Here is a 15,654-nt window from a genome sequence, read left to right as displayed (position 1 = left end):
AGGGGGGCTGACAGGTGCTAGACCTGGGGTTATGCAAGGCAGGGGCATCCATCTCCCTGAGGTATCAGAAGACACCCGCATATATATATATATATGTGTATATATATATATATATATATATATATATATATAATTATATATATATATAAATTGTTGCGGATCCGGCGGTCGGCGCTCCCCTTATCAGGGTGGGGGGGGGGGGGGGCGGTAATCCCCTTGTCTTTTAAGCTGGCCGTCCCCCAATCCTGGAAATTATTACGCTCCTCCCGGTCGGTCTTGGGTAGGTAGGGTGATTGGTCAATTTGGCGTCCCAAATACCTAATTACCAATCCCGACCACGAGCAGGGAAATAACTCCCGCTCGAACCACGGACAAGATGGAAATTGCCGAGAGGTTAGCAATCCGCGGCCCGAGCCGTTAACAATAAAACTAAACCCGATCCTGAGCGGTTCCTATCGTGCCAGATGTATTCAATTGAGAAAAGACGCAAACGATCGAATGAGAGGAAACCAGAGTAAGGGAAGAACAAAGAGTGGGTTTATTAATTATATACAAGAAGAGGAAATGAAAGCAATATACAGAGCAAAAGGACACAGGGCAAGCTTAACTATACAGTCTTACTTACAACCCCGGACAAACAAACAGACTTACACGGGAGGGTAGTGGTAGGAGGAGAAGGTCAAAGCAGATGGTTCCAGGCTCCGGGTCTGCAGCAAAGAATGGCAGGCAGCTGGTGTCGTTGGCGCGCGACCGGACCTTATAGATATAGTGGGGGACTGGAATGCGGCATACGTAATATGCGTGCCAACTCTCTCTCTTTCAACATTCGTCTCAGAGGGTACCCTCGCACAGTTCCGTAAACAATGGCATGTGGCTAAGTTCGTTACGAAAGGAGGTCGTACAATGCAATCGATCACTCCCTCGCGGTCCTCACAATGCAATCCCCGGCGCAGTTCTCTCAACAATGGAGCTCCCCTCGCGGTCCGTACAAGGGCTTGGTGCGTGCGCTTATATAGTGCGCTTAGAGATCAAGCCGTGCCACGCCCACCAGTAAGCTCACCTCCGCCCTGGTTGGTTCGTTGACAGGGCCACGCCTCATCCTTGGCACTCCGCCCCCTTCTTCTCCAGCTTGACCGCGTGCGTAATGGCGTTTGGAGCGAGCGCTGAGGCGGCTACGGCTGGCAGAGGCGCATAATACAATTTGGAGAGAGAGAGGCTGGCAAAATGGATGGAATGGGGCCTATCTTATTTAATTAATGCAACGCAGATGCAACTATTGGGAACACAGCCTTATCTGAAACACATATTAAGGAAATAACTAAAGTCCTATGGTGACCTACGTGTTGCTTATGGACTAGCTATGGGTGCGACCTTATTAAATGCTGGGATATTTACAAGAGTTATTATTTACAAGTATTTACAAGTGAGGGGTTCTCAAAACCGCAACAATATATATATATATATATATATATATACATATATATATATATATATATATATATATATATATATATATATATATATATGGTTATTTCATAGCAGACCATTATCTTAGCCCTTCCTTCCCCTTATTTCGGGTTAGTATGTCTTTATGCGTTGGGGAAGGGAAAGATAGGCCCTCCACTCATAAGGGATAATAAACCAGGCAGATGCACAAAGATTGCATCCACAGATTGATTCAAAGTCTTGAAGGACAGAAGACAGACCAAAGACCATTGAGATATCCACCAATCAGGGCCTGAGGAACTTCAGGGGAGCTTTAAGGGGCAGAGTGATGGGCTCCACCAATCGGCAGCCCAGACACCCTCGAACAGCAGACCCACCCACACCAGGGCCCAGACAAAAGGCCTTGCACACTTTTTTTCTCGCTCTCTCTGCTGGGTTCACTCAGTACGTGCCTGCATTACTCTTCGCCTTGGATTACATTAGCTGCACACGTGCTTTTTGGACTCTATCTTTGGCCTTGGACATTGTTAACCTTGCACGTGCCTGCACGTGATTGCCCTCTGCTGGCTGTCGGACTCTCTCTTGGTGCACATGTGCACGACACTCACTTTCTGCACGAGGCCACAACAAACTCTACCCTGCACGATATCATGATGTGCTTACTCTACGTGTCCCTGGCACTCTTCCCTGCATGGTTCCCGACACACTCACTGTGCCGAATTCCCAACGTTCATTACCTGCTCGTGTTGAGGACTGCTGTTTGCCGGCCAGGTGGTTGTTGGTGAGGTCGGGACAAAAGGCATCGCGAGAAGAAGCATCTGGTAACCTTGTAACCATTTTGCAACAGGTGCTCAATGTCTGTTTTCCCCTCGCCCATGAATGTGTACTGGCGCCTTGTGTTTATTCGCAGTGATGGTAATAAGGCATTGAATAAGCTACATTTCTGCCTCTTGTCCCTTTTTCTTTCCAATTGATAAGTTTCACTGTAAATATTTGTAAATGAATCAAATCGTTAAACATTTCCTTTCTCTCTGTCTGTGAATGTCTTTTCTTCCATTGGTCCACCATTGCTCGCACCCAGGTTAGCATTTGGCTGTAACAAAATTGACATTCGCCCGGTGGGTACAAACGGTTTTGCTCGGCGGTCTAAATTTCCATCCAGGAACAAAAGAAAGTTGTACACCGCCAGAGGGAAGGTACGTTCTCCGATTGGGACCGTCACGTGGTACAGGTAAGCTATCGCGCAATGAACCAATTGGCGTTCATAGTTGCTGTTTCGCAACCTGCCGAAGTTTGAAGCTATTTGTGCGTGGCATCCGCAGGTCCAGTAAGTTTGGAAGGGAATGGAGGCTAAGCCCCTAGTAGTAGACCCGCACCCCAGGCCGTAACAATATAGATATATATATATATATATATATATATATATATATATATATATATACATATATATAGTTATATACATATATATAGTTATATACATATATATAGTTATATACATATATATAGTTATATACATATATATATATATATATATATATATATATATATATATATATATATATATATATATATATATATATATATATATATATATATATAATATTATATTGTTACGGTTCTCCGCCGCCCTTCTTCCCCTTACCAAGGGGGGATTAATCCCCTTGTTCTTTCTGGGCTTGGCGGAACCGGGAGACTTGAAACGCCTCTTCCGGGCAAAACGCAAGGTAGGGTTTCGGGACCAAGTCTCGCTCGTACCTAAATCCCTGCGCCGCCATGGAAGCAAGGAAGCAAGCCTCGCACGAGCCACGTGCGATCGGGGCACACCGAGCGGATTGAGTACCAAGTGGTCCGTGCAGTTTTAGGTAGTGGAACCCGATTCGAGCGGTTCTATTCGTACCACGCTTAGCCAATGAGGAAATCACAGGAACGATCGAATGGAAAAGGAAGAACACAGGTTTAATTATTATTCCCACACGTATGTACAACGATCGGGACGCAGAGACACAGAGCAGCACTTAAACAGTCTTAGTCTTAACCCCCAGACTCGGGCCCATCACATTCACACAGGGAATTGCAGGCAGGTTGAAGTTCCGGCCAAACGCGTCGACGTGGTCGTCCAGGAATGGCCCCGTCCGGCTCTCCACGGTCCCAGCACGTCCCGCGAAGATGGCAAGCAGGCGGTGGAAGGGTCCTCGTAGCGCGTCTCCCGAACAAAAGGCAGCCGATGAGGTAGGACGGAAAATACGCGTCTCTCAGCGCGGCTGGCAGTTACACAGCCGTTACCACTCGCGTAACTTAATGCACTGTACGCAGCTCGGCCTCCAGCTCAACTGAGCGTCACTTTATATTAGCGCGTATCTTGGTTCATGCGTGTTTTCCGCCAATCGCGTATCTCTCAAAGTCCTCTTCGGCTCACCGTGCTCCTTCAACTCTCGAGTCCTTTGACGCTCTCCACTCACGTGTCCTTTGACGCTCTCAACTCCTGCTCGTCAACGAGTCCTCTTTCAGTCCTTGTGAGTCGTCCCATCAGTCCTCCTGGGGGCTTTGCGCGACGGGTTATATAGATACGCCCCGAACCTTCTTGAACCCTCTCGAACCTTCCAACCACGCCCTGTGACGCAGTGCTGCAGCCACACCCTCTGAGCCCTGGTGGGCGGCTCGTGCTTATCGTCAGCTCCTCTGACGCCCCTCATTCGGCCCCGCCCTGACCCTCCTAGGCCTGCCTCGTGTTAATTCGCCCAAAATGAACCAAAGGCAGTGCAAAGGGGCATGATGCTAGGGAGGCGGGATAGTCATTAGAAGTAGGACCTATTCTCCTTACTCTACTCAACGCAGAACTAACATAGGAAAAGGACTCAGCTCACAAATACTGAGAAATAACTACACTATCGCGAGGCTACATGTTGCTTGTGTGACTAACTATGAGGGAGAAATTTTAACCTTTATTATACTGACTGTACAAAACTCAAAACCGCAACAATATATATATATATATACTCGTATATACATACATATTACATATACATACATATTTATATATATATATATATATATATATATATATATATATATATATATATATATATATCACAACATAAACAAACCAACTGTCAAAACCTGAATTTAGCAGAGGGTGTAGATAGGTACCTACACGCATTAGAGATAGAGGGGTACAGGGACATTGGCAGGACTTGTAGGTAGCTTGTGTGTGGATGGGTGATGGTTTTTGGGGTTGGTGTAGCACAGGAATGGTGGCCTCCTCCTGCACTAAAGTTCCTTGTGTGAATATAAGGTTCATCACATGGGGAAACACAAGTCGTATGGATCACGCTCTGCAAGCTCCTCCAGGAGAAATACATGCTAAAGAAGTTCCAGATTCAAAAGTGTCCCTCGAGCAGCTTTGTTTGTGTGTGTGTGTGCATGTCTGAGCTCTGTTGTTGGTATGCTCTACACACAGTGTTTTAACCTGGCCTTGATTCGTTGGTTTTCATGATAAACCAGAATTTAGTTTATCACTGTGCATACAGGGAGGTGTGAATAATTTGAGTTCCATTTTAACATCTTTGACGTGACAATCAATGCTAATAGGTCTGCAGTCTCCCAGATTATTCCACTCGAGTCATCAACCACAATGTGCAACAGAAGTGCCCTCTAGTGACCATTTTGTGACAAATACTCAAGTAACTGAGTCAATTGGCCATAGTGTGAAGTTCGTTAGGAATTTACAGTTTGTACCATGGTCATGGTCAAAATCGAACCTCCTGGCCTAATATGCAAGAATACTGCATCACCGATTCTGTAATGATGCTAATGGTGGGTCCAAATTGGCAATTAAATCTCAGTCCAGTATACATAAGATAATAACAATCGAGTCAATTAACCAAAAAAAAACGGTATATAATGCATCCATTACTTTTTCTATGTGGGGGGTGGGGGGGGGGGGATTTGTGGTAAATATGTGGTACATTTATGTGGATTTTATGTGATAAATAATGATGTTTGTAGACCTTTGCTTCCACTATCCAAACCAAGAACTCTTAAATGAGGTATCATCTAGCATTATACGTGCTGTGGTTAATGTTTACCCTGTTCAGACACAATCGTTCAACTTGTATACAGTATATTGTTACGTTTATGGGGGGTAGGCAATGAAATACCTTAGGCCAGGTAGGATTGTAGTGTGCTCCGACTGCCATGAAGACGAAGAAACCTGTAACTCAAGTCAGCTCCGTGTGTCCGGTAAGAGTGTATAATTGCCTCCAGTGGTGGAGCTATGCTAATTAGGTAACGTATAAGGGTCGATTCCCTGTGTGTAAATTGCCTCTGTGGTTTTTCCTTTGTTCCTTATGATATCTGCAACACCAGCCATGCACTCCGCACCTAAATTAAATAGCACTCAATAAAATTAACCAGAACCAGCACATTCAAATACCACTGACGCCACCAGCCGAGTCATCGCAACACCAAGTAAACAGAGTTGTGGGGCCCACCCCGAGAGGTGATGATTGGTCATGACCAGAGACTGCTACAATGGCGCTCACTGATTGGCGCATGTGTGACGTCATGATAGAAGGTTCCAGGACCAGGAACGAAAAGGCAGAGCATCGCCATTTTCTCTCTCTCTCGGTCCCGACATCCATAGCGAACGGTCGCATGTTATTGTTCCTCTCTTGGTTTTCGACGTTTGGGGCAGGCGGTCGGGACTCGTGTGCTGTGACTCGCTTGGTTCGTGGTTGGCAATGCAGGAAGGCGCAGTTCATGCATACCCTCGGTGGACGCATCCTTCCCTTGTCTCACCTCGGTGCTGAGAAGATCGTCGGGGCTCGGTGTGGCCGAGCAGGAAGGAGGGCGGGCCTGCTCGCTTCCTGTTTGGCAGAGGCGGGGAATGGACCGTGCGTCGGGCCTGTTTTCCTGTGCATGGACGTGGGGACACGTGCGGCGGCAGGCGGAGTTTGGGGACCGCTTGAGGAGACCGCGGTGTGCAGGCAAACACACAACACACACTTTATTTTTCACTTTCCTTTTCCCCTTGTCTGTTTTACGAGTCCGTGTACGCCCCAAATAGGAATTTTAGTACTGCACCTTTCTTGTCTGCACACTTGTTAGTACTGCACAAAGCTTCGCTACCCTCCACTACACCCTCGTGCGTATAAAATAACCGCCATAGTTGGACTGAATGCCTCGGAGTGTAAAGCTCGATCGGCCATTCGTCACCAGGGCTGTTTACCCCGCGGAGAACAGGACAATATGTATATATGATGACCACTCGTTTTTGCATGTGATGCTACTGAAGCAGTTTCCCAGGCTATTGGGCACATTCCTGGACAGGTTGCCACTCCAACGCAGGATACGTGAATGGCTTATTCAACCCAGAAAGCTGGTACTCATTTTGCTGACCTCGGAAGGATGGCAGGCTGAGTCAACCTACCAGGTGTTAATTCAATGGCACGACAGGAGCTTGAATTAAGTCTCTGCAATCTCAAGCTTGCCACACTAACCCTAACAACACCAGGCTATATATGCAGCATATGTAATATATAACATACAGTCACCATAAAAGTCCAGTTTAAAAGGCCACTTTATGATTAAGTTTCATATTACCCTACGCATCAGTTTATGATCAAGGAACAATTAAATTTAAATTGAGTGTTATATTTTGAACACTAATTGGAGCAAGAATCGGAAAAAAAACATGCCGTTTAACAGTACGTTGTCTCTGAAATGTGCAGAGGAGTGAGGTAATTTTTTTACTGTCTGCCAAACCGGCATTCAAACAAAATGGAAAATCATTCCAAACAGGAAACTCACTGTTTTAAGGACATCATAAAGGACACATAGAACAAGCATAAATAACTAATGTAACATGTTAGATAGGGTGGTGTAATAGACAATGCATCAATGGTTGTAAATTCCGGAATGGTGGAGAAAATAAATAAATAATAATGACGTCATCGGTCACATGGTTTGGCCGCCATCTTTGAAAAATCGAAAAACGTTGCACCTCTATATCTTGGAAAGCGCTGAATAGAAAAAATTGAGACATGGCTCATTGTAAAGAACTCTCCATGGGGAATAAAATATGTTAATGATGATGTCATAGGTGCCTCCATTATGACGTCATAATTCGACAAGTACAAAACTTCATCCGATCAAGATGAAATTTCTTGAGCATAATCTAGGAATAAATTAGTTTAGAAAAAAAATAATGGTGACGTCATTGGTCACGTGGTTTGGCCGCCATATTTGTTTTAACACAGAAGCCTTAAAAACCACTGAAAATACATCCTGGCGAGGGTTTGCAATCTCTGATTGCTCTTTTTCTTGTTCAATATTGTGATGCAGATTTAATCTAATACATGTTAGGTTAACTTTACCTTTGCAGTTTGCACTATTAATTTGAAAACTTTCTAGTAAAGTCTTTTTATATTTTATTATTGATATTATAGATCGAATGTCAATAACCTTTCCTTTTATGTTCCTCTTGAATAATGTAAGTCGTCGAAATGTATTAGAAAGGCATCATAAAATATGTATTGCTATATGAAATAATTATGCAAACATCAGCATTTTGGTTGTCTTTAACAATAAATTTAACATTAAATTTATAAATATTTAAATTTAACATTACATTTATAATTTATAAAATTTAACAATAAATAAATATAACATTTTATTAATTTTTATATTACATAAATATTTTACATAAATTTAACAATAAATTTAACATTAAATTTATAAATATTTAAATTTAAAATTTATAAAATTTAACAATAAATAAATTTAACGTTTTATTATTAATTTTTTTATTACATAAATATTTTACCTAAATTAACAATATTTTTAACATAAAATTTATAAATATTTAAATTTTAATTTTATAAAATTTAACAAAAAATGTTACGTTAACTTTACCTTCGCAGTTTGCACTATTAATTTGAAAACTCTTTCTCGTAAAGTCTTTTTATATTTTATTATTGATATAGATTGAATGTCAATAACATTTCCTTTTATGTTCCTCTTGAATAATGTCAGCAGTCAAAATGTATTAGAAAGGCATCATGAAATATGTATAGCTATATAAAATAATTATGCCAACATCAGCATTTTCTTTGTCTTCCTAGTCATTGTACTCTAATATCTACACCCATCCTTTCTTTTCTTTTCTCAAGCAGGAGGTACAATGGACCTTCCTGCAAACAGTTCACCATTCTCACCATCCATCTGCCTCAAGGATGAATGCACTGTCTTTCTTCATTACAATTACACTGGCAAACTGGCCCATAGATCACAGGGTAGCTCCTCAGATGGATGGGCCATGGTTGCTGCACTTATCGTCCTATGTATCCTCGTCGCCTTGGAAAACCTGATGGTATTGGCTGCCCTTTTCCGGGCAGGAAAGCTCCGGTCGCCCTCCTATTGCCTGATTGGCAGTCTCGCCGTTGCCGACATGATGGCCGCTGCCGCGTATGCAGCCAATGTGGCTCTGTCGGGGTCGAGGACACTAACCCTCAGTCCAGAAGCTTGGTTTGCCCGGGAAGGCGGCTGTTTTGCTGCATTAGCTGCCTCAGTCTTTGGCTTCCTGGCACTTGCTGTCGAGCGCTGTTTGGCTGTTGGAAAGTTTAAGCCTGCATCAATGGCTGGTGGTGGTACGGGCCTAGGGCCCAAGTGGATTGCTCAAGTACGTGTGACCATTGTCATTGTGACATGTTGGCTGTGTGCTGGTCTGCTAGCAGCCCTACCTATTATTGGTTGGAACTGCCTTGGAAACATGGATGACTGCTCCATCATCCTACCATTGTATGCCAAGGTGAGTTTTACTGGATATACACGGACAGGCTGGATAGCCTAGGAGTATGCACACTTACTTCTGAACTGTTTAACCTGGGTTTGAATGTAGACCCAGCTATAAACTGCCACCATGGTGCTTCATATGTAGGGCATGGAATCAATGAGTTTGCCATCCCTCAGATGGAGAGTATATTGGGTGACCCACCTTCTGGCATTAGTTGGCTGATGTTAAAGATCCCACAGTTAGTCCAGGACCTGACTAACATATGTATGCAAATAATTTAGGAGAGGATAACTCAACTGTTATAGGCTAATATCACCCCTAGGAACAACCTGGGATGTGTGCCAAAATCTCTATCCGGGGCGAAAAGCCCGAAAATGACCACGCCCTTTTAAAAATGACCACGCCCTTTTTCATAGGAAGTGCTATTTCCGACATAGCTCTATCTTCTATACCGTTGGAGCTACAGATTTTCTGAGGTGCTTAAAATGTTCAGAATGGCCATGTTTAGGAGGTCATATATTTCCAAATGGGTTTTCTATGAGAAAATGACTAAAAAGCGTTAGGTCAACTTATTACCATACAACTACCTACATACTGGAATTGCCATATCATAGTAAAGAAAGCGAGCATTTGATTATTGTAAAGAAATTGTATTTTCAATCATACTATTATCAATGGAATGTTAACTTAAAATGAAAAAAAAAAAAAAACGTATTCCTTTAGTAGGCAGCAGTACCGAGAGAGCTTCATGTTTCAAAGATCAGCAGGGAATTTGCCCAACAGCCAACAATACAACTTTGAACACCACAATAGTACTGTTTATGTGTCACATAAACCAGGGTCGGGAACAGGAACATGAAGAGTAACACAACAGAGTCCAGTTATGAGGATGATGAGCAGTGTTCATTCAGTGATAGGGTTTTTACAACAATCACCTCCTTTGCATTGCAGTACTTGCAACACTTGAAATCAGCTACCCTGCATGGACACCCATTCTTACGAGCACACTTGCCACACCTACAGGGATCTGGCAGGCCTTCGGGTTTTGAGATCACAATCTCAGGGACTAATAAACTGCCCCTTCTTACAAAACCATAAGACTCGGCATTCATAATCAAGGTGGCGTCTCTAAATGGGGCTTGGACCCACAGTTGCTGTTGGTAATAGCCTCTTTGGATATGTTTTCTTGCATTAGTTGAGGTGCAAGTGGTTCTCTCAAAGTCCATCTTGAGGGCATTGCTATCAAATGCAGCGACACGCAGGTCGTCAAATATCTCCAGGTCTGTTGATGGTTTGAGACACTTGACCAAGAATGTCTCCGCCATCTCTATTGTGCTTTCTGTTAGCTGTGGGCAGTCGAAATTCAGGATCAGAGAGGAATTTCCTAGTTTGCGGACAGCGTTCAGGGCTGCAAGTTTAGTTGATATCTTGCTGGTTGTATCGCACCCAGTCAGCGCATGGAGTGCTGGGAGACACTTTGTGAGCTCGTCTCCCAGGGCTGTGCAGATATCATGGAGTGGTAATATTGATCTTTTCACTCCTGAGTTGCGGACGAGCCAGAGCTCTTGGAGGCCAATATCTCTCCAATTGACTGTGATGTGGTATAACAGGCACACAAAGACATCTGTGTCACCTGATGACAGCGTCAAGGATGTAGGTCCTGACCGGTGACTTAGAATGTCCTGCACATGAAACATCATCCTGTCATCAGCTTCCTCGTGTGTGCAGTTGAGCCGAGGGAATGGAGAAGTACACCCAGCTGACACCAACCATGACTGTGGTGATATACCAAGGTATAGCGGTTTGGTGCCTTGATAATTGGTGGTGAGCCACTCAACATAGAATGCCTGGAAAGCAGTTTGCTGATGGAAGACGACCAAAAGTTCTCTAATACCACTGGAACTTTTTGGTTCGGTGATATCACATCAAGGACCACCATTTCTGTTGACTTTCCTCTTCTCCCCCTCTCTCCTTTCTTGATGCTGTCCTCTCTGTAAGCGTCGAAAACGATGTGGATCTCATCACAGCTGTGCCCAGCGTTGGTGACCATAGATGTCAAGGCAATAGCAAAGTCATGGAATGTCTTGACGGGCAGATCAAGCTTCTTTAAGGGGACTTTTCTCACCATGGCCATGAAGTCGATAACTCTGGCATGGGTTTGTGGGGAGGTTTCTGGCCCTTTTTTATCTATTAGTGGGCACAACTTCAGCAGCTCAGTCCCAAGTTGTGATTTGGCACTCTTCCTCAAGTAACCATCTTTGTCAACCAAGAAAAACGCAGAGTTGGTGATCTCATGCTGGAGTAGCTCCTCAACAGTGAACCCCCGGTGACACCCATACTCAATAAACATGAGAGTTTTGATTGTCTCATCTTTGATGTCTGCTTTGGGAGCCAAATTTAAGGTGGTCTTAGGGGATGTAAACTTGATTTTGCTAATAGTTGAGTGTATCGATATCGACCTATTTCTGAGTCGATCATCGATAAATTTAGCACAAGCAGCGCTGCCCTCCTTGATACAGCACAACAACTTGTCTACGATTACGTTGGTCACAATTTCTCCAGTGAGAATATTCTTCAGCGCTACCTGGTCTTGTAGAGGACTACAGACCTTCAGGAGATAATCCTCTATGTCTTGCACCATCCCAACTATCTTAGTTGCAGTACTTGGGTTGAAGTCGTGGTGAAGTGAGAGTTCTCCTTCGACATCATCCTTCATCTTCAGGAGGTCAACGTACTGGTCTTTTTTATGCTTGATGATTCCCCACAGAGCTACTGCCTCCTTCTTCCTGGTGACCCCAATTATCCCACCACTTATTTTGGCAGGCCGGTTGTAGCACTGCTCTAGCGCCTGGTCAAACGGCACTCCACTACCTTTCTTGGTCGTGTTCACGACAAATCCACCGTTCATGTAGGAGTCGTACAGGAGTGGGAACTTCTCCTTCAGTTGATAGCAGTCCTGCAGGAATAATGGTGTCCATCGACAGTAGTTTGTTCTCCCAAAAAAGAAGAACAGTGAAGTTGCCCTCTCCACAGCACTGAGGTAGAGAATCCAGGGCTTTTTAGTCATTTTCTCATAGAAAACCCATTTGGAAATATTTGACCTCCTAAACATGGCTATTCTGCACATTTTAAGCACCTCAGAAAATCTGTAGCTCCAACGGTATAGAAGATAGAGCTATGTCGGAAATAGCACTTCCTATGAAAAAGGGCGTGGTCATTTTTAAAAGGGCGTGGTCATTTTCGGGCTTTTTGCCCCGGATAGAGATTTTGGCACACATCCCAGGTTGTTCCTGGGGGTGATATTAGCCTATAACAGTTGAGTTATCCTCTCCTAAATTATTTGCATACATATGTTAGTCAGGTCCTGGACTAAGTACCCTTCATGAAGAGAGTAGGTGAGCTATCACAAGGATACCTGGGGTAAATTCAAAATTCCAGCTCTAACCTACAGGTATCAGTAGCCCTGCTACATCCCCCAACTATTTGATGCTACTCACAGCCTTATGCTGCAAACAAAAGAAACGACTGGACATATATATATATATATACGTGTGTGAGTATTGTACTTGTGCAACTTTAAATTTCAATATCTCACATGTCGAAGCAAACTGTAAACGGAATATGAAAGAATCTACCGAAAAAACACAATGTCAGTTTGTGTGTTTGTACAGATGTCTATCCCCTCTAATAAGGGTAAGTTTTAAAGGCCAATCTTTTAACACTATAGTGTGTTCACTACGGTCAATTTTTTAGGATAAAACAAATTCGAAAAAACATTTTCCATAAAATAGGAATTATGTCTCTTCTATTGGAATTTTAGACAGTGGCTTGAAACCCAAGCCTCAAGGGCGGTGTACAGAAGTTTTTTTTTGATAACAATATATACAATGTGCAGGGAGGTGAAATTTGCTGCACATGATGTGCAATGTGCGTAAAGTAAAACAAGTGTTCATTTACATCTATAGGATATCTAATAAATAAAGAAGATATAAGCACATCTGACACTAGGCCGAGGCTCCAGACTTTGGCACGCTCACGAGGCTGCACCATCGAATAATCTGATCCAACCCATCATTTTTGATGGACCTTTACTATGAATTCATAATTGACGAGTTTCCCGAAATTTTGTGATGAAACAACATCCAACATCAGTGGCAAAGTAAGACTGGCAAGATGGCCTCGACTAGAGGTATGCACACTGAGCTCTTACACGAGCCTCAATCTTGTATACAAACAAAAAACCTCTAAGCTGTCCAGCCTGGGTTCAAATCCTGACCTTGAGAAGGAGCAATTCATTTGTTCTGGGCTTGAAAGTAGTGCTTTTCATTTTGGATCTCGTTTTACAAAAAATACATGGATATACAGAAGGAAACACAATGCAGACACTTTCGATTTTAGACAAATCAATCTGCGTACAGTTATGATTTATTGAATAAAAGTTTTTAAATTAATATTGCTGTCAAGAAAAACAGTACGGCAGCTGTAAAATGCATTGAGTTTTACGTCTGTAAAGATTAGTTCTGGAAATGTACAGTATCGGAAAGTTTTATCATAGACTAAGTGAATTATATCCTGTTTGCCTCCCACAGAGCTACCTGCTCTTCTGCATCTCGCTTTTCTCATTGGTGATGGTGTTGGCTGTGTGTCTATACATCTCCATCTACCGGGCAGTCTGCAATGGGGATGGCAACGTCTCAAAGAACCAAAACCCTGGTTCCCAAACCTCTCGTCGCTCACTGGCCCTTCATCGCACACTCATCATCGTCGTCGGGGTGTTCATCGTGTGTTGGGCTCCACTTTTTGCCTTCCTTGCCGTGGATGTTGCTTGCAATGGCGAAGATTGTCCCATTTTGTTCAAGGCCAATGCAGTTATCATTTTGGCCGTTCTCAACTCAGGGGCCAATCCTGTGATCTACGCTGCGTCGAGTCGTGAAATGCGCCGGGCCTTTAAACGGCTCATCTGTTGCTGTTGTTCGCATAAGAAGTCTTCGACCTCGTCTGCAGATGGTCCATCTTCCGGATCTTCAGCGAGCACATTCACCCGGACATCAGGAGGACCATGTAGCCCACTCCGCCGAGGATTTGGACCAGGCAAGGTTAAGAATGCCATCAACACTGGGGAGAACATTGAAAGCCCTATTCAAAGCCCTGTTCAAAGCCCTACATCTCCCATCAGCATGACATTTCCTCTCATGTTATCTCCCTCCAAGAATCATCGATTTCCAGTCTCCTGACTCCAATTTATTCAGCATTCGTGAAAGGGTCACACTCAAGCTTATCTTACCGAGTCGCTGGCTCTTTGAAAGGTCATACTCAAGAACTGACTCTTCAAAAGGGTCTACTCCAGCACTAGCTACACAACAGGGCCCACTTACAAAAGGGTTTACCCAGGCACTGATTGTACACAAAAGGGCCTACCCAGGCTATAATTCTGCGAAAAGACCACTTTCAGATTAAGACCCAGCTACAATGCAAAAAACTACTGTCCATCTCTAATGCAGCCTCTTCCTTTCATACCTTTTCCTCTGATTCACATTACCTCTCTCCTGATAACAGTTTGGGTAATCTTATTTTGATTCCCACCATTTCTCTTCCATCTCGACATTCTCAAACTTTTTTTAATAAACAGGCTGGCTTATGTGCCGTTCAAGCGGCACTGCTATGGAGAAATGCCAGAAATTGCCTGCATGAGCTACGGGGAAATGCCAGAATTAATCTCAGTTTGTGTCAGTAATGCTGAGTTCATATCACATGAAGATGAGGTTTCAACGAAGGACTTTTGTATCGCTGGGTAACAGCTCCATTTTCTGAGCCAACCCAATATATTCCTCAGGAAACTTTGAAACTCTCTCTGAAAGTGGTAAATAACCAAAATACGTTTTTTATTCCATTGTTTTCTTCAAATTAATTTTGATAATGCTTTGGTGTCCTGACCGATATTACTTTAAATGTGTGAAAGTTGTATTTTTTAGGAATATAAAAACTTATTTGAAATAAAATGACCTGAAAATCAGACCTCTATGACGCCTTCTCATGGCTGTGGCAATTCCTTGCTTTTTGTCGACCTTCAGGGTCAGACTCACAATGCCATAATTTCGCATGAAACACACACACACACACACACACACACACACACACACACACACACACACACACACACACACACACACACACACACACATATATATATATATATATATATATATATACTAGTGGGGTCACCCGTGGGAATCCCACGGGCATGGACGTGTGTGACATTTCGACATATTGAGTTAGATGCTGCACCTGTTTCACAATAACACACACACACACACACACACACACACACACACACACACCTCGTTTTTTCATTTCTGTATCTCACAATTCGGTCTCTCTCTTATTCACACACCCACACAAACACACACACACACACA

At 43.3% G+C, this 15,654-nt stretch overlaps 1 protein-coding gene across 3 annotated transcripts in view; it reads left to right on the top strand.

The window, feature by feature from the left end:
* LOC137423458 (sphingosine 1-phosphate receptor 3) overlaps nt 1–15,251 on the top strand; it is a 24,837-nt gene extending 9,586 nt beyond the window's left edge. The window contains exons 1-3 of one of the 3 annotated variants that reach the window (XM_078771231.1): nt 6,192–6,423; nt 8,619–9,253; nt 13,828–15,251. In XM_078771231.1, the coding sequence (XP_078627357.1) occupies nt 8,627–9,253; nt 13,828–14,472 (1,272 nt within the window). In that variant the 5' untranslated portion in view covers nt 6,192–6,423; nt 8,619–8,626 and the 3' untranslated portion in view covers nt 14,473–15,251. Of the gene's footprint in view, nt 1–6,191; nt 6,424–8,615; nt 9,254–13,827 lie in introns of those variants that run through there. The other 2 variants (XM_068110658.2, XM_068110662.2) reach the window with 2 other exon arrangements.
* The last annotated feature ends 403 nt before the right edge of the window (nt 15,252–15,654 follow it).

Source organism: Myxine glutinosa, chromosome 1 (assembly GCF_964187855.1).
Source record: "Myxine glutinosa chromosome 1, kmMyxGlut1.1, whole genome shotgun sequence".
NCBI lineage: Eukaryota > Metazoa > Chordata > Myxini > Myxiniformes > Myxinidae > Myxine > Myxine glutinosa.
Note: the sequence above shows the minus strand (reverse complement) of the source record. Positions and strands in the feature narration are given on the sequence as shown.